Raw genomic sequence first — 19208 nt, 5'->3', positions numbered from 1 at the left:
TGGAATTCTTCAAAGATGGTCGTGGAAATGGTCGAAGAAAAACATAAAGGAAGGCTGTTGTTAAAAGATAAAGATGTTGTGACTGTAAGGAGTTAGCGCTTCCATGCTTGAGAGATCTCTAAAATATGTTTTAACAAAATACATATTTATGCAGACTTTCTGAGCTGATTTGAAGGCCATAACTGAAAATTATTAGAGGGCACTTAGAATAAAAGTAGTTATTCAGCAGGAATTATTTTTTTCAAGACCTTTACGTGAGACAACAAACTGTAGGCCATTATCTGCCCTTGTACAAGTCTATGTAGTTTCCAGTGACTTAGTGAAATTTGTCATTATGTATCTAATATAATTATAGAGATATTCAGCTTGTGCCATAGATAATTTTTATTTTGCCTGGATTTTTGTTTTCTGGGTTTAGTTCTGTAACAGAACAACACAAAATCTATTTCTAAGGTAGATACAGAATGAAACAAGGTTGCAAGGGTGCTGTATGTTATTAAGAAATGTATGTCATTGTGTTTCTTAATTGTAACTTTAACTCCACGTTTCACAGTGAGAGCGCTTTGTTGTGATATAAATGTAAGATCCTGGCTGTATTTTCAAGATTTTTGCTTTTAACCTATGTAGTAAGCCTTTTTATGTGCCTTTGCTGTAGCTATTTGGGATTATAAATAACTTGTACTTGATATTAACTAAAATCATTACTTTATCTGATATTTTTTTCAGTCTTGTGATGCTTCCTCTTGCCACTCAGATACAGACTGTGTTTTCCTGCAACCATTCAGTTTTGTTCAGAGAGCCAGATGGGAAGACTGGAAAATACATGTGAAAAATGTCATTAATTTTATTTTCCCTTTGGGAATTATTTTTTCTTACCACTTCAGCTGGGCCAGTTTCTAGCCACTGGAGCGATTGAGGTCAAATTCTTTCACTTTTGCTTGGCTGAGCGCTGTCCCCTGTAAAACAATTCTAGTGACGCTGTGGAATTGGACAACTATTGAAATCCACTGTAATGACCTTTTTTCCTAAACAAACTCCTGTTGATTTAGTTTTTATGACTGCAATGATCTAGGCTCCTTCTGGCTCCTGTTCAGTATTTATACGTTGCAGTCAGGGATTTGTTAACTTTGTAGTATTTGATGCTGAAAACTTGATCATTGACCAGAGGAAGCTTAGTTTGGTGAAGTCTATTTTGACAAGGTTTAGTGTAATGAAGTAAAAAGAACGAGGTTTGTCCAGGAGAAAGTTGGATGCAGGTCCCCCAGCTGAGAGGTCTGTCACTGCCTTGACTGGGATACCTGGAAGAACATTGCCCAGGGCAGCTGCAGTCTTTGTCCTAAGGTAGGTAGGTCACGCCAGCTTGGCTTGAGGCCGCTGGAGGAGAGGGACTGCGGGAAGCAGGGGCTGAGCTGCGGCAGGACGGGACAAGCGGGAGGAGCCGCAGCTCCCCGCGCTGGGGAACGGCTGCCGGTGACAGATAAGCCGCGGCCGCTTTGTTCCCGGGTCAAACGCGTCTCCTCAGCTGCCCCAACTCCCGGGCGGCGGCGGCCCAGCAGGCCCCGGCCCCCGCCCGCCGAGGCCAGGCCCAGCGCGGCCGCCTCCCGCCGCCGCTCGCCCCGCCTTCCCCCCGCCCCGGCCGCTGCCCGAATCAGCGGGAGGAAGATGGCGGCGCTCATCCCCCTCAGCCAGCAGGTAACCGGCCCGCCGGCGGCCGGACCCCGCCCGGGGTGGGGGGGAGCTGGGGGCGGCTGAGGGGGGACGCGGCCCTGTGGCCCCGGCGGCTGAGCGCCGATCGGGGAAGGGGGAGCGGGCCCTCCCCGGTGCGGGTCCCCCTCCCGCAGGCGGGTGCATCCGGGGCTGGGTCGGCGCCGGGGCACAGGCCCTGCCTCTCCCCGCGGCCGGGGGGTGGCTCGGCCCGCGGCGGGGAGAGGGTCGGTGCGCGGCGGGAAGCAGCCCCCGGGCGGGGACGGGCAGCCCCCGCCTGTCCCCCGCCGCCGGGCCGGGGCTGAGCCTCCCGGGGCAGGCGCCGGCGCTGCTGTGGGGGGCACAAAAGGCGCTGGCGCCCTCCCCTCATGGAGGCCCCGGAGCTGCCCCTCTGGGGAAGGGGCAGGGCAGCCCCGAGGCTTTCTGAACGCTTTCCCTCCCCGAGCTGCAGCTCCGGGGTTTGAGCTGCGGGGATTAATGCGGTCCGGGTGGTCTGAGGTCCAGGGCTGGGCTGCCGGAGGGATGGGGCTCGGCTCTCTGCTGGGGACTCCGGCTTGGGTCACGTCACCCTGTTTTCCTGTTTGTAACACGGGGTTAATGCCGCCTGTAGCTGTTGGGGTGTCATGACTGTGCTTAATATTTGGGAGGTGCATGAGTAGGGTAGTAGCCCAGTAAGGGACTCAGAATGTAGGAATGAGAAGGAGGTTTTTACCCCTCAGCAGGAGGATGAGGCTTCTGCAGGGGAGTGGGAGACCCTGAACCTTGGAGCTTGTCTCGCACAGGGAGGGTGGCATGCCTCTGGGGAGAGGCTGTGTTCCGAGCTCTGGTTTAATGTTTGGGATCCTTGGGTAGTTTTTTGTTGTTATGGTTGTTACAAGTTTTTTGATTAATTTCTCACCCAAATAATTGAAACCTGAACAGTGCGATGATCACTGTTTATTCTTTTCCATATTCCTGTGAAGATAGTCAGTTAACTTATTTCCTTTAAAACAAAAGCAACACCACCCCACCACCCCCCAATGCCTTGAAATTAAAACTGTTTCTACGCTGTGGCTAGGCCAGTCAGGAATTCAGAACAAATGCTATTGCTAGTTCACACTACTTAAATATATAAATTTCCTCTTAAGAATGGGCTTTTATTTCTGATACTCTGAAAATTTATCTTTCAATGGATGGGTCATATGTAATTTGCTGTGTGTCTTGCTAAGAGAGAGCACTGCTTTTTAGCTTCTGAGTAGCAGTAGGAGTCCTAATTAACATTGTTTAATTAAATGAATGTGTTCAGAAACATCTGAAAGCATCCATGCACGTGCAAACTGTTATCAAAAGTTTTCAAGTGAAGTAATGTGGTCCGAAATATATATGTAAAATAAACTCTGGACAAAGAGTTTGTTGTTGTGGAACTTCTATAGTACGTTCGTAAAAATGTATCAATACTAGAAATCCTGCTTCTGTGTTGTTGTTTAAATTCTAATTAATATTTGAGAGACTGGCATTGTTGGTATTTTCTTTTGTATAATATGTTGAGGGAAAAAGGGCCACATTCTGTGAACATATCAGTTATTTTGACATACTATTTTCCAACTAACTCGATGGAAGCATTCTAGTTTTAAAACTTCTTTTTCTGTATTGAATGTTAAGAGTAATCTAGCGGTAATCAGGGCAGTAAACAGAATTTCCCTGGAAATTAATAAACTTCTTCTTTTAATAGCCTTAATTTCATGATTACTATAGAGATATGTGCTAGTTATAATCAGTGCCAGAAATGGTATTAAAAGGAATGAGAGGTTACATGTGCTGTAATGTTGAAGCATGTTCACTCAGAAAGAATACCAACATATTAGGAGGTATAAACAATATGGGTAATTCAAGCACATGAAAGTGTTTAATAATATTTGTTCTCATAAATGAGTTTTGTTATTGTTCTATTGTGCTATGAAGTTATGTTTTTATGAAAGAATTTAGATGTCTAATGTACAGGACACAAACTATTTAACGTTTCAGCTGTCTGTTTCAGAAAAACAGTTGAAGAGCAAGCATGTAAAATCAGTTCTTGGAGTTAAATCAGACGCAGTTTCAGTTGTTGTTTATCTTTGATAACTTTATTTTCTTGCATATTTGATCACCTTATCAGTGGTCTTTCCACTGTGCCAGGCATGTTCACCCTACAGCCTCTGGAGGTTATGGAGAGTTATGTTAGAGATGTTGGGACAGCACAGATCGTTTTGTAGCTCAGTCTTCTGAGACAGCTCAGGATACTCGGCAAGTAGAGAAAGGGCAAAGGTAATCTTTCTGGAGCAGCAGCAACCTTCTTTTGGCTCTCATCTTTGTGGGACACCTTGTTTTTTTCCCCTTTCACAGTACCTATTTTCATCCATCATATGATGTGACAAGAGTGGCTGAAAGAAAATTGTGAGAGAGGAGGACACCAAGGAATTATTTATTTGTCAGATCCAGAGTTCTTGGTGGCCCTGAGATGACCTCAGGAAAGAGGGCTGCTGAGAACTGGCTTTATTAATTGTTCTGGTGGCAGCAGCTTGTGCCTTTTTCCCAGACCTACATTAAGGGATGTGGAGACGTATCCATGTGCGTGTACTGCGTACCACAAATGAAGTGTACCAGATCTGCTGTGAGAGTGCACGGTTGAGACTTGAACTTCAAATTTGTATAGGAAATCAACGTAGAGGTCAAACAACAAGGCACCAGGGTTCTGAAGTGTCTGTTTGGGAGATGGTGTGAAGTGTTGGTCGTAGATGATGTTTTGGGGAATACGGAGTAGGCATAGAAACCAGAGGGTTGTTAAACTGAGTCAAACCAAACCTCTGTGTTACATCCTTTGACCACTCATCAACTGCAAACACTTCAAAATGTTTTTCTCTGATTGCCAGCATCAACACTGTCTTGTGTAGGTTCTTCATCAGCAGATGTCATCAAATTACAGAATCCTCTTGAATCATAGTGATGTAGTCGCATGTGGTGACAGGTAGATAGGCAGCTGTGCTATTTTTATCCCTTGAGCCCATTTTGTCTGGGCTGCTTCATCAGAGAGATGCAGTCATTTAGGTAAATCGGTCAGAGAAGCTTAATCTTTGCAAAATGCTGCAAGCAGAGAATCGAGTGAAGTGCTTTCCAGCAGCACTTGGATGAATATATTGCTGTAGAAGAAACTTCACAGCATTTAAGCACATCACCCTGGATTCCTGCCACCTCTGTCAGGTAAGTCAGCTGTATGTCATGGCTGACAATATCAAATGAGGATGACAAGAATCTCTGGTGATGGGATGAGATCATTCAGTACTGCTGCTGGAGTGGTTTGCTCTGTATCTTGGTATGAATCCAGTCTCTGCGTGCTCTAGGATACTCACCAGATTAGTTAGAGGAGCTTGTAGTTGGTCTTTGGCTAGCTTCTCTGAGCTTTCCGATGAACTAGAGGTATATAGTTTGGTGATAGTTGGCTAAAACATACTAGATTTTATTCAGAGTTGGACAGACTATTTCCTTCCACCTTTTCTCTGATGATATGTTTCCTGCTGTGGACAGGAACACAGTGATTATCTACGCTGATCATTTACAAGCCAACAGAAGGATGAATCAGATTTATGAGTTACGGTCGTAGCTTTCTTCTTCTGAACTCCTGTCCAGCTTCTGGAAGAGCAAGAGCTTCTAGAGGATACTGATGTTGGAGAATGCAGCAGCTTATTTTGTTGATGGATATAAATGAAGTACATTTAAGATGCTTAGGAAACTCTTCTGAAAATGCATGATTTTTCCTGCCAAGTAGAACTATTGACCTTCAAAGAGTTGGTGTTTGCTTGTGTTTGGTTAATAGGGTTTAGTTATTTTGGATAACTCCTTAAATTAAAATTTGGCATGTTTATTGTAAGCTTACAGGAAGATTCTTTTTGTGTAAAACACTTAGATTTCAAGTATGACGTTTGGAACACAGCAAATTAACATACCGTTTTATATTTTTGATAGAAGTAATATGCAAAGTACTATACACTTTTTTCCTGTCAATCCCTGAAGGTGCGCTGTGATTGTAGTTCATTCTTTGTTTTCTTAACATCTCTCTTGTTTTTCAGTTTGCTGCTGGGAATCCATTATATGAAACTTACTACAAACAGGTAAGTTCTTAAAAAAGAATTTAAAAATGAAGTGCAATTTCCTCTTCCCCAAGATTTCCCCCCGTTTCCTTTCCCCATTGCCGTGCTAAACTTCTGTAAATTCTCTGTGCTGATGGTAGTGCATGCTTGTATAACTCCTTGTGACCTAGAGACGAGAGACATTTCATTTCTTATCTCTGCTTTCATGACAGACATGCTTCAATTGAATGTGAATTTTTATCTTTCAGGTAGATCCAACATATACGGGGAGAGTTGGGGCAAGTGAAGCTGCGCTGTTTCTTAAAAAATCTGGTCTCTCAGATATTATCCTTGGAAAAGTAAGTTGAAGGAATTAGGTAACGCAGTAACTATTTGCAGCTAACATTGAGCAGAAGGGGTTTGCAAAGAGAAATTCAGTGGAATGCAAATCAGATCCTTTGAACTTTAGGTTAACCACAGATCAGTAGTAGCTCCAAGGTGTTGTTCTGACTTTCATAGGAGTCTAAAAGGAAAAATTGTCTTTTGTGTAACGTTTTTATTGTTAACTTAAGAATTAAATAACACTGTATGTCGTAACTTGAAAGCTGCCACAAACAGTTCAAGAAGGCAGACAATATGAACTGTGGAGCTGAGTTAAGTTTTCTTTTAAAACCACAATTGCTTTTATTTTGTATCTGCACAGATATGGGATTTGGCTGACCCAGAGGGTAAAGGATACTTGGATAAACAGGTAAATGAAATGTGCCTGTTGACCTCTTACGTTACCTTCCACAGATTAGCCTTGTTTCAGTAAAACCCTGATATCCATAGTAGTTATCCTTAGCTTTTTTTTTAAAAAAAGGTTTTGTTCACAAGATGAGGTTTTTTCCTAGCACTGCTCATATCCAAGTACTCAGTGAGGCTGCTGGAGAAGTTTAGATCTAATTTTCTGTCCCTCTTTTGTTTTGTAAATAATCAGTGTGTGCGATACATAAATACATAGTCATGGAGTTTTTCATAAATACAAACTATGATTTTAAGATTTATTTTAGAAGTCTTTCTTACATGAGAAAATATAACTAGCATTTCTAAAAATGGTTTGGAATGTTAAATATCAAGTTACTCGTAGATACGGAGAAATTTTTTTAAGCGTTATTAATTTTTAAGGAAAATTGTTGAAATTTACTTAATTATAGGGGAGTCCTTCTTAAAAACTAGTTTTGAAGTTTTCTGCTCGTTGTTCCATGTTATTGTGAAGGTTTTCCTGAACCATCTTTAAAAGCAGTGGGGTGGATGTCGCTATGCAGTTAACTGGATGGCACTATGTGTCTGTTGTTCCCATACTTTACTGAGTTGCACGTGTACAGTGTTAGTAAAAATCATAAATGGGTTGAGACACTGATGTAGATTGGTTGCTTCTTTTAATAGACAACACTATTGTTTGTAGGGTTTCTATGTCGCGTTGCGCCTTGTAGCATGTGCACAGAACGGCCATGATGTTAACCTGAGCAGTCTGAACTTGACTGTGCCACCTCCTAAATTTGTGAGTAATATATACCTAAATGTGTGTATGTGTTATATGAGAACTAAGGCTTCAGTTGGAATGCTGGAATAATCTTCTGTTTTGTAAATGTCATAGTTCTGAGACTTCAGGCTGCTGTCAGACTGTTCCTTAAGACAACTGCAGTCACGGCTGCCATAGTCCTGTCTTCCTGAGTAGTATGTACCAGCCCCTTCCTGGACTGCAGAGCTGATGCAAGTTTAACTACGGTCAGCTTGTTCAGGCAGCTGCTGTGGCTAAAAAAAAAAGATTATTTTTTGGGCTAGGTCAACAGGAGTGTGTAGCAAAGGGCCTGACTGCGGCTTTGCCTGCAGTAGCTGCTGTGGAACCTCCTTTAGCTTGGCTTAGTCCTGTGTTTGGGTACCTAAATGCACCTAATGTCCTTATCGAAGCCCTGTAATAGCATAAATCAGTATGACTTATTTTTTTATTTGGGTATGTGTGCAGCTTTTTTTCTTTTTCTCAGTGTAGTTAAGCTTCGTGTCTATAACCACCTCTTAAAGCAACTAGTAAGGATTAGAGATGGAAGTGTGTGTGTGTTTTTATATACATACATATAAATAAAAATTTCTTTAATTTTAGCATGACTCTAGCAGTCCTTTGCTGATCACACCACCTTCAACAGAGACTCACTGGGCTGTTAGGGTAAGTGTAAAAGACAACACATTCCATTCATTCTTTAAAAGTAAATACTTTCCTTGTCTGTAATTTTCCCAGTGAGAGAATTTTGTATCAAATATATTTCCCACTTCAGAAGTCCTCCCTTTCTGATGACAGACTTGTGCACGATAGAGAATATTGAGCTGTAGTTTTATATTTGAAATAAGTATTAAACAAGCCTTTGACAACCCCTGGTGTGATGTTTTTAAGACACAATGAATTTTAATCTTCTGCCTGGATTTCTTCCAGAATCCTAATAGTAGGCACTTTCATGTTTGTATAAAGGAACCCCACTGAGAACAGCAAAGCATTTCACCAAATCCATCCTGAAGTATTAATTTAAAGCTTGAGTTCATATGTTCCAATTCGTATTCAGTGATACACACAATATCTATCATTGGGGAAAAAAGTAACTTTTGATACATACATGGGAATGTTTGTATTTAGTTAATTTTCAAATACAAACACTTTCCAAAAGGTTGAAATTTAATAAAATAACTTCTAATGCTGACTTTTTTTGTACTTGCATGTTGTACTTTAAAGTGGGAAGCAAATTATTTGGGAAGAATAGTTTTTAGTTCTACAGAGTTTGTCCGAGTTGGTTTAAAATCTAGTCAGCAGTGTTTTAATCAGAATGCATTGTCCTTTTAGAACACTACAGAAACACATCTTGTATGCTGCATGTTGAAATCTCTTAGCTATCATAACCTTAGCTTTGAAATGAAGCTCCTAAATCTAGCTCCGTGGGGTTTACGTTTAAGTACAGTGTGGTGGCACTTGCAAGAAAGCTTGGAAATTTAGAATGAGTACATTACTGACCAGTCTTAATTTCTTGCAAGATCTCATTTTCGACACTCACACAGGCACACTTTTTTACTTATTCAGGCTATTTCTTACCAACTAGGTGGAAGAAAAAGCAAAGTTTGATGGTATTTTTGAAAGCCTTTTGCCAGTAAATGGTTTACTTTCAGGAGACAAAGTAAAACCAGTACTGATGAATTCAAAGCTACCTCTTGATATCCTAGGAAGGGTAAGTACGCTGTTTAGATTTAGCTATTCTCTATTTAGCTTCTCGTAGTCACAACATTAAATATTTAAATGTAACTTATCAACACAGTCAGGTTTTGGCTGAGATTTTACATCAAGTGCATGCTATAAAGCAAGAACATTAAGTGGGCTCTGAAGTCTTCCACTTAGAAATAAGAATAATAGTAGTAATTTGGGCCCTAGAGTAGATTGGCTTCATTATCTCTGTATTAATTTTAAGAGCTGGAAATTTTGATTTTGGTTGTTTAAAAACAAGAAAAAGCTTTCCTAAACCATAATAGCTTTATACATTATATTCCATTGTTTTGTCATTTTTTCCAAATAGAAGTTATTAGATGTACCATTAAATCTATCCACTGTTTGTACAAGAGAACACTTGAAAACATCCTGGTTTACTGTAGCTGTCAAATTGTCAAGTATTTTTTCATGTATATTCAGAAATACTTCTGAGGTCTGAATTTAGTGCATCCATTGCATATTTGCAAGGGAGGCCAACCTTAAAGTATTTTTCTGCTTCCATTTAAAATATCTATTCTTTAATGTTTTGCATATTGATATGACTGAATATATTCTGTGTAAGAGCTGTATCGGCGTTATATACTTTCATCTCTTCAGGAAGAACTGCCTCTTTCTCTGTATTATCTACAAAATCTAAGTATGACTTGTTTTAGTTCTGTACTTGAATATTGTGAAGTGCTCAGTCTTGAAAGGCTTTATATTTTTTTTCTTGTTATTGTCATGATAGAAGTGCAGGAAGCTTTTTCCTGTTCCAGAAAAGTTTACAGACAAGATAGGGGACTGAGGAAATGGGCAAAGGAGATAAATCAACTAGTTTAAATTTGTACAAGGGTCCAGTGATAAAGCTGGGAGTAGAGTTGAGTTGACTGAACCTCAGTCTTAGCATTCTGTCCATTCTACTGTACTGTCTCCAATTTATATTGATGATTAAACAGTGTTAGCTGATGACTGAGTATTAGAGTACACAAGATTTTGTATCCTTCTAAACCTCCTGCAAGTTTTATTGACTGTACTTGACCTAGTAATGTACTAAAGTTGATAGATGCTTAAATTCTCTCCTATAGAAAATTCAGGGGGGTGGACTTATTTTTTTGGCTAAAAATGAAAACTAGAAATTTAGGAATGGAATGCAAATTAGAAATGTATTGAATTTTCTGAAATATTTTAACTTTCTTGTAAGACAAATTTGTCCAATCTGCTAGCCCACACCCTCTGGACACTTCTGAATGCCACCTCCTGGATGTTTTTAGTCAGCTTGATGACTCCTTAATTGCAGCACAGAAAGATCAAAAACTTGCCTGTGTTGCATCCAGAATTTGTTAGAGCCAGTGTTGATTCACATTGCCAGAAAACTCTAATCCAGTCTGTTTCATCAGAGAATGTTTAGCTGGGTCTAGTACAACTAATATGATCTTCACAAAAATCTATTAGGACTCTTTAGAGAGCATGCTTAATATGATGATGATGAACATCAAAGGCACGAAGTGTAACTTGGTCTCTAAATCATTGTCTTTATCATAATTGCTGTAGGTCTGGGATCTCAGCGATATTGATAAAGATGGTCACCTGGACAAGGACGAATTTGCTGTGGTAGGTTGCTTTAAATTCTCAATTCACAGTGTGTCTGCTAGAGCAAATCGCTCAGTTTTTTCTCAAGAGCTTTGCAGCTTTCTCTGCTACAGTCGACTGTTCTAATCTAAATTGTTCACATGGAGCTATTAAATGATCTTTCTCAAATCCATCTGCTGACTCTTGCCTGTGTCATCAAGATTAAACTTTTTGGAATTACATTCAAAATTATCTGCTCTGTTTTACATCTCTGATCTTACTTCTTTGTTTTATTAATATATAAATGACTGACACTGGAAAATCTTGTTGCTTTTTCTTCTAATTGTTAATTTTATCTGACCTCTTTGCCTTTGCAGGCAATGCATTTGGTTTATAGAGCTCTTGAGAAAGAGCCAGTTCCTTCACTATTACCCCCTTCTCTCATACCACCTTCTAAAAGAAAGAAGACTCCTGTCTTTCCTGGTGCAGTTCCTGTTCTCCCTGCAAGTCCTCCACCAAAAGATAGCCTCCGTTCTACCCCATCTCATGGTAGTGTCAACAGTCTGAACAGCACAGGGAGTTTGTCTCCCAAGCACAGCATCAAACAAACACAGGTACAAGCAAGTCTTATGGGGAATTTTCACTTTTCATAGAAAGTGAAACCATAAAAAGGTTTTATTCATGTGTCTGTTTTAATACTGTCCTGGTTTTGGCTGGGATAGAGCTAGTTTTCTCTTTGGTAGCTAGAACAGCGTTGTGTTTTGGATGGGATTTGGTATGAGAAGAATGTTGATAATATACTGATGTTTTTAGTTGTTGCTAAGAAATCAAGAACTTTTCGACTTCCCATGCTTTGCTAGTGTGCAGGTGCACAAAAAGCTGGGAGGGAGCATAGCCAGAGCAATGGACCCAGATTAGCTAATGGAATATTCCATATCATGCAACATCATGCTCAGTGTATAGATGAGTGTTTGCCGGGAAGTTGCTCACTCTCTCTTCTGGGTTTGTGGTTTCGGGATTTCTCTCCTCTGGGATCACTAGCCAGGGGTGGGCTGGGTATTGGTCGGCGAGTGGTGAGCAGTTGCACTGTGCATCACTTGTTTGTATATTCTATTTTTATTTTATTTTAATTATTTAATTGTTTTCATCTCAACCCACAAGTCTCTCTACCTTTCTAATTCTCTCCCCCATTCTTCGGGCGTCAGGGAGAGAGTCAGTGAGTTGCTGCCTGCCAGGTCAAACCACAACAAATACCAAAGAAATCATTGATTTACATTCTAAATCTCCTGTGTTATTAGCATGAGGACTTAGTATGCCCAGTTGGGTCCATATTTGCAAAGAAGGAATGCTTTTCAACTGATGAATAGCTGTTTATCAGTATTTATAATTCAGATAAAAAATATTAAGCTAAAACATTTATGGGAAAAGGGGAAATACCTATTTACCAATCAGATTTGATTTTGCAAGACATTCAGCACATCTGACTCTGAATAACGTCGTATATACTCAGTGTGTTGATAAAGACTGTTTATCTTCTTTATTTTACAGCCATCTGTGAATTGGGTAGTACCAATGTCCGAAAAAGTGCGATACGATGAAATTTTCTTAAAAACAGACACAGACATGGATGGTTTTGTGAGTGGCCAGGAAGTAAAGGACATTTTTATGCATTCAGGTCTGTCTCAGAATCTTCTAGCACATATATGGTAAGAATTACCTAGTAGCTGTATTTTTATAACTTGCTAATCTGGGAGGTGAGATTATCCAGCCAGAACTGTGATCCTAACACTAAAAAAAACCCAAACAAAAAAATGCAACCTGTCCTGTTGCCATACTACAATATGTGGGCTAGATGGAAAACAAGGGAGATATAAATACTCACTTTGCTTTTCTGGGAGGGGGGTAGTCTGTGAATTGTGATTCTTTTTTGAAGTTCTAGTGCTCTAAATATTTACTCAGAGTACTGCTGTTCTATTCAGTTAAATGTGTCTAATAAAATTCTGCTCTGTTTATGGAACTCTTTCACTAGAGTAAGCAACCTCTGATGAGGCTGAATCAAAAGAAAATTATGTGTATATGTGTGGTAGAGGAGAAATAAGCTTTCCTTGTTTATAAGTATGATCTGTTTTTTTACCAGGGCTTTGGCAGACACAAGACAAATAGGAAAGCTAAGCAAAGATCAGTTTGCACTAGCCATGTATCTCATTCAACAGAAGGTCAGTAAAGGGATTGATCCTCCACAAGTGTTGTCCCCAGATATGATCCCTCCCACAGAGAGGAATACTCCTGTACAGGTAAGTCATTGATTATTTGTAGATAACACTGAGCTTGTGTGCTTTGAAAGTTATGGGCTTTGAGTATTAATTTTGTAAAATTTTTAATATTATGGTAAAGAATTGCCAAATTTTTTTTCTTCTCTCCTCTTACAAAATTCTTCAACATTTGGAAATATACATAAATTTTTAACAACACAAGACAGTAAATAAAGAAGAATGCAGAATATTCCATAAATAAAGGAATAATAATGCTGAGAAAAGCCTAGCATGAAAAAGACTCCTTTGTCATAGAGAAGGGTTGTTTTTTAACATCAGGGACCTGTTAAAAGCAACTGTTAAAAGCTGGTGTAGTAGCTTGTCCCTGACTGTGATCAGCACCAAATTCCTCCCATGAAAATGTAATGGCTAAACGAAGAGTGATGACTTCCTAGTTTCTGGGAGTTGGTGGTTGATTCATGCCTTGTAGCACGACAGTCTGTGGTCCTACGTCCATCGCTGTTAATACCATTTTACTGGAGTATCCAATCTTTTGCTGAACCCTGCATTGTTCCTTTCCTCAGTACTGTGTTAGCGTATTTCTGAAGCTTAAACGTGTAAGTACTTCTGTCATGTCAAGACATTAATCTTTTCTATAAATTATATAGTATTTTCCTTTAATTTTTTGATTTTTCTCTAACCAGAAAGCTTTTGAGCCTCTAAATATATTTTAATTCTTGCTGTTGCTCTGGTCCTTTTAAGGTTTTTCCTATATCCTTTTTCTGTAGACTCTGTCAGGTTACTTGACCCCTGTAGGAACTGAGATCTCAGCACTAACAGAAATGCGTCGTGTGAGTAATTGTAATGTCCAGAAGAATGCAAATTTGTTTATGTATGCTACTTGTAACTTTAAAAAAGTTTTTGTTTCTATGCCTTCTCCTGTCTCTTTGCTCTTGTGTTCTGTGACACTTGCTCTTAGCATGATGATAATGTCACAGTAGTGTGAAGTTACCAGTATTGGCTGTTGACTGGGGGTACTGCTTTCTTCAGCAATGAGATGCATTGGTCTGTCAAGAAGTTCTTTGACAGGCAACTCAGGGTTGGTATGTTAAAGTTACAGCTTTAGAGAACTACATGAGTAAGCAATAATTATATCTTGGTGTGAGAGCTTTAAGCTTCCTATTATTTTCAGTTTATTGTATCTTTTTTTCCATCTACTGTGGTTTTACCTGAATATAACCTGACATAAACTGTGTGTTACTGTGAACATAGCAGATTAGTTTTCAGTTCATGTGGAACAATGAACTGTGTTATCCTAAGCAATGCAGCAGCTCAATTTAATTTATTTCATAATCAAACTGGGTAACACCTTATTATGATCCTGTACAGCATACAGTACAGGTCTCAGCAAATCTCTATCTAGTCTGAAAATATAAAAGTGATACTAGAAGCTTTTGATTTGCTAGCTTGAAGAATTAGTCTGGGTTGTCTGAATGGCATGTTAACAAAAGAAAAGCTCATCTAAAAATAAGGACTAAATTATTTGAACTGGATATTCACCTGTTGTTTCCACAAAAAAAGTCACATTTTACTATGCTATCTGTTTGTGGTTTGTTGGTTGGCTTGTTGAGGGTTTTTTATATTGAATAAAGCCAGACTTTCTGTGGTTATCACAGCAATCTCAAAGTGAGCGAAGTAACCAAACTGTACTTTCTTCTTTTTAAAATCCCGTTTAAAAATGGGAGGTCTCCTGATTGGTTATACTAGAAGCAAGTTCCGTGTTGCAGTTTTTGCTCAGTTGCAATGATTTGTTTCAAAGAACTGGCAATCCTTTTTATAATAATGCCAAATTTTGTACCAAATGCTGAGATCCTTTCTTAAGAACTTCTAATGACAATTTTCTTGCCTAAAAGGCAAGGGATACCCTTCTGCATTCTCCCTGATCTACACGTGAGTGGCTGTAGAAGTGACCTGCACTGCAGGAAATTAGGTATAACTGCGGACATGGGCATTAATTTGTGCCAGAGCTCAAGAAGACTGAAATTACAATCTGATTTCATTAAGTTGCATGGAAGCTTTGCTATTGACTGTAGCAGAGCTGAGTATTTAGCTTTTGAATTTTAATTCTGCCATTGCCTGCAGTTTATTCATTGACATTGTGCATGTCCTTTAACTGCTGCTATCTCATCTGTTAAATGGGCAGAGAGAAAATTCTCCTGTCTCACAGGTAGGATTGTGTGGCATGCGCAGTGGCTGTTGCACAGTATTTTGATGTCTCCAATAGAATTTTGCAAATGCCTATAATGAGGATTGTGTCCCACCTTTGTCCTCAGCCTTTCTAAAGGAAGATCTTCTGTTACGACTTGGCATTTTAATAGACTATTTCATTCTTAACAGGATAGTTCAAGTTCTGTTGGATCGGGAGAATTTACAGGGGTGAAGGAACTGGATGATATTAGTCAAGAAATTGCACAGCTGCAGAGGTAATAGTTGTGGACTGTTAACAGAAAATCCCGGAGTAAGAGAACCAATTAAGTGTACAGTACTGATGTATCCGTTACTTTTGTTTTCTTTTAGTCGATTTATCATTGCTTGTCACTGAAGTTGGTGGCAAATCTCCCACTGATACCCTACAGTTAACCAGTTAATGTAAAGCCAGCCTGGATTCTACCAGGTGACTTCAGAAGATTGATTATGGAACAGATATCAATTATTCTTGAAAAATACTATGTGTACACCTTTACTCCTTTAAAGAATATATAAGAATATGGGCTGGTGTTTTTGTCTGTGTGGTGTTTCCAGAATAATATTTAGTTGATATTTGTGTGCGTGCATGTGTGCATTGTATTATTTAACTAATCATTGACACATGTGCTTATTTATCTTACAGAGAAAAATATTCACTAGAGCAGGACATTAGGGAAAAGGAAGAATCAATCAGACAGAAAACCAATGAAGTTCAGGTAGAAACTCTGTTTATCATTATTAGTTTTTATTTTAATCTAAAATAATATATGGGGAATTAAGCATTCTTCTTTCTATCTTTCCTTATGTTGCTTCTGTGCAAGTCTTTCCTTCTTTCATGGGATTTTCCTCTAACTTATAGAAAGATATTTGTTTTCCCATTCTCCATCAGAAATGTTTTGTTCTGATGCTGGTTCGTATAAATAGATGATACATGAACAGTTTGAAATGTCTTTTTTTTTTTTTGTTAGTGCTTGACTAACACTGTAATTTAGGAAATCATTGTTCAGAGAGGTTTTGATAATTAGGATAGCTTGATTACATGTGCTCTGTGTTACAATCCCTTTCCATCTTATGGGCACTGATTTGTTTCCTGATGTCTCATGCAAGTTCCTGCAGAGACAAACCATACCATGCAGGGAATAGCCTACATTACATAGAAAATCTTCTGGAGTTTGCTAGCCTGTTTGTCTGTGATTGATCATTCCTGTAAGACAACAGCTAAATGTAAGTTACAAACTGTGGAATTTTCTTTAGGAACTGCAAAATGATTTAGACAGGGAGACAAGTAACTTGCAAGAGCTAGAGGCTCAGAAACAAGATGCCCAAGACCGCCTGGATGAAATGGACCAGCAGAAAGCCAAACTGAAAGATATGCTGAATGATGTAAGGCAGAAATGCCAGGAAGAAACACAGGTGGTGAGTGTACGTTAATTCTGGACACGTTCAAGAGTATTGTGGCCTTTCTTGAAGGAAATTCTATTTATTTAATGAACAGGCTTGCTTGCTTTATTCATTTTTACCATAAATAGCAATTTCCGCACAAATACAGAGGTCCAAGAAAGGATTTTGCTAACCTAAATACCTTTCATAATGGTCATAAATGGGGGATTGAACCAGGTGATCTCCAGTGGTCCCTTTCTACATAAGTTGTTATTATTCTGTGAATATATGAAACATTTATTCAACCTAATAGGGTAGTTGAGAAGCATTATTCCTGACCCATGAGACAGTCCATGGGCAGTGGTGTGTATTTTGATCACTGTGAACCTCGTGTCAGTATTCTGAGTTAAAGGTGGGTTTTCAGGGGTATGCAATTGCCAATATGGCTAGCATGTTATCTTCGTGTGGAAACTTAATAAGGTCATGTAAGAAAGTGTATAAGAAGAGTCATATGCAACTGTGTAATTTTAACTCTTACCAGAGTTAAAAATCAACACTATAATACTTGATAAATGTTTGAATGGAGAAGGAGCCAAGTTCTGAAAACTACAAGGTAACCACGTAAGAAACACCTTTTAATTATGTTTATAAGCAGTGTTGTATTTCTGTCATTTAAAATATTAATCTTTACTGGTTTTATTGAATGTCCTATGTGCTTTTATCAAGGATTTTGTGTAACATACTAAGAAGCGTGCAGTTCTTCATCTTAAGTTCTTGTTATCTTCCTTAGCAGTTGATAGGTTGCTTTACAGCTTTCTATTATTTATTATAGATTCATAGTTTATTAAGTTACATTTATTTCAAATTTCACTCTGATTTTTCTAATGTTTTGTTTCAGATTTCGTCACTAAAAATGCAGATTCAATCTCAGGAATCAGATTTAAAATCACAGGAAGATGACCTTAATAGAGCAAAAGCAGAGCTGAATCGCCTCCAGCAAGAAGAGACTCAGCTAGAGCAGAGTATCCAGGCTGGAAAAGTGCAGCTTGAAACAATAATCAAGTCTTTAAAATCAACACAGGAAGAAATAAACCAGGTATTCACTGCAGTTTATACAACTCTTTTTGCTTCTTGAAAGGCTAAGAGTTGAACATCAACTAGAAAGGTTGTTTTTCAGAAGAGAAAAAAAAATACTGGTTCTGAAATAAGCCTTTTGGTGCTTAGTAGGTTAATTCCCAGTTTGAGTCAGGAAAAGTTCAACTCTGGTGGGGGGAAAATGCAACTGTCTTGAAACCATGTTTAACAAGAATGTGACAATGACTGTGTTATTGAATGCATAACATACTAAAGCATTTTTCACTGCTTAGGCAAGAAGTAAGCTTTCTCAGCTTCAAGAGAGCCATCAAGAAGTCAATAAGAGTATAGAAGAATATAACGAAGCTCTCAATGGGATTCACGGTGGTAGTCTGACGAATTTAGCAGACATAAGTGAAGGTCTTGGGCAGACGGAAAGAAACAGTTATGGAGCTATGGTAAAAAAAACTTGCTGTTATTTAGTGTATTTTACAATAATTATGTTTGTGACTTGCACCTAATCTGAAATTGTTAAGATGTTTGTTAACTGGCTTTTGGTATGTTGGCAAATACCATGATCCCTGCAAGGTAGCAACCACCAGTGCCAGGTAGGGTACAGGTTGTAATGCTGTGGTGGAAATTCAAGTGTTTTGGTTTTTTTTCTGTAAAATAACTGGGAGAGAAGAATTTTTTGATAGCATGGTGGTTGGGGTTTTTGTTTGGTTTTGTTATTTTAAGTATTTGAGAACTGAATATATTAATATGAGAACCAGTTTAACCTTTTATTGTTATCTGTATATACTTTTCATTTTCTGTGTAGTCTCAGGCTACATATTTATTTCTATGGTATAATTACTTCTGCTTAGAAGCCACTTATTGAGAAAGTTCTTTAGGAAGTCATTTTTAAGCTCATTAAACAGGAGCCAAGATACCATAGAACTGCTAAACGGGTAACAGCATTTTAATCATGGTAAGTTGCGGTAACGTTTCTCCTCTTAATTTTTAGGATGATCCATTTAAGAATAAAGCCTTGATGTTTACCAATAATACACAAGAATTGCATACAGACCCATTCCAGTCAGAAGATCCTTTCAAATCTGATCCATTTAAGGGAGCAGACCCTTTCAAAGGCAGTAAGTGACCAATGGGCTTAGCTGAGACCTTGAAGGCCAATTGTTGAGTAAATGATATTTTCACAAACTTTTATCATCTTGTTAAATAGTGGATAAAACAAATGATTTTTCTGTTCTGCATAGGTGACCCATTCCAGCATGATCCTTTTGCAGAACAACCACCTGCTCCAGCAGGTAATAGCCCTTTTGATGACAGGACAGATGTGATGTAAATGATTTGTAGCCAAACACAAAGACTTCCAAGGTTTCCCTGGCTTCAGATTTTTTTATTTGCATGTGGGAACTTAGAAACTGACAGGGTGTGCATTCAGGATCAGTATGTTAATAACATGTGTGTAACTCTCTATTAATTTCATGACCTTAATATAAACATGTACTTGTTCAAACTTAGTAAATACCCTGTTTAGAGAGGTATCTGGAATTTTATCAGATTTACCAAATCACTGTGTTTTTATGAGAAAAATTACGTGAGTGAGTATGAGGTCAAATACAGAATGGTTTA

At 38.8% G+C, this 19208-nt stretch overlaps 1 protein-coding gene across 6 annotated transcripts in view; it reads left to right on the top strand.

The window, feature by feature from the left end:
• Nucleotides 1–1657: 1657 nt before the first annotated feature.
• EPS15L1 (epidermal growth factor receptor pathway substrate 15 like 1) overlaps nt 1658–19208 on the top strand; it is a 41934-nt gene continuing 24383 nt past the window's right edge. Inside the window, exons 1-19 of one of the 6 annotated variants that reach the window (XM_068420570.1) lie at nt 1658–1692; nt 5787–5828; nt 6056–6145; nt 6490–6537; nt 7234–7329; nt 7930–7992; nt 8912–9037; nt 10603–10662; nt 10998–11234; nt 12169–12326; nt 12758–12914; nt 13661–13723; nt 15270–15355; nt 15763–15835; nt 16374–16535; nt 17398–17595; nt 17867–18031; nt 18580–18706; nt 18830–18880. In XM_068420570.1, coding sequence (XP_068276671.1) covers nt 1663–1692; nt 5787–5828; nt 6056–6145; nt 6490–6537; nt 7234–7329; nt 7930–7992; nt 8912–9037; nt 10603–10662; nt 10998–11234; nt 12169–12326; nt 12758–12914; nt 13661–13723; nt 15270–15355; nt 15763–15835; nt 16374–16535; nt 17398–17595; nt 17867–18031; nt 18580–18706; nt 18830–18880 — 2032 coding nt within the window. In that variant the 5' untranslated portion in view covers nt 1658–1662. Of the gene's footprint in view, nt 1693–5786; nt 5829–6055; nt 6146–6489; nt 6538–7233; nt 7330–7929; nt 7993–8911; nt 9038–10602; nt 10663–10997; nt 11235–12168; nt 12327–12757; nt 12915–13660; nt 13724–15269; nt 15356–15762; nt 15836–16373; nt 16542–17397; nt 17596–17866; nt 18032–18579; nt 18707–18829; nt 18881–19208 lie in introns of all 6 variants that reach the window. The other 5 variants (XM_068420569.1, XM_068420573.1, XM_068420572.1 and 2 more) reach the window with 5 other exon arrangements.

The sequence above is a fragment of the Nyctibius grandis genome, chromosome 31 (assembly GCF_013368605.1).
Source record: "Nyctibius grandis isolate bNycGra1 chromosome 31, bNycGra1.pri, whole genome shotgun sequence".
Lineage (NCBI taxonomy): Eukaryota > Metazoa > Chordata > Aves > Nyctibiiformes > Nyctibiidae > Nyctibius > Nyctibius grandis.
This window is presented reverse-complemented; position numbering and strand designations above follow the sequence as displayed.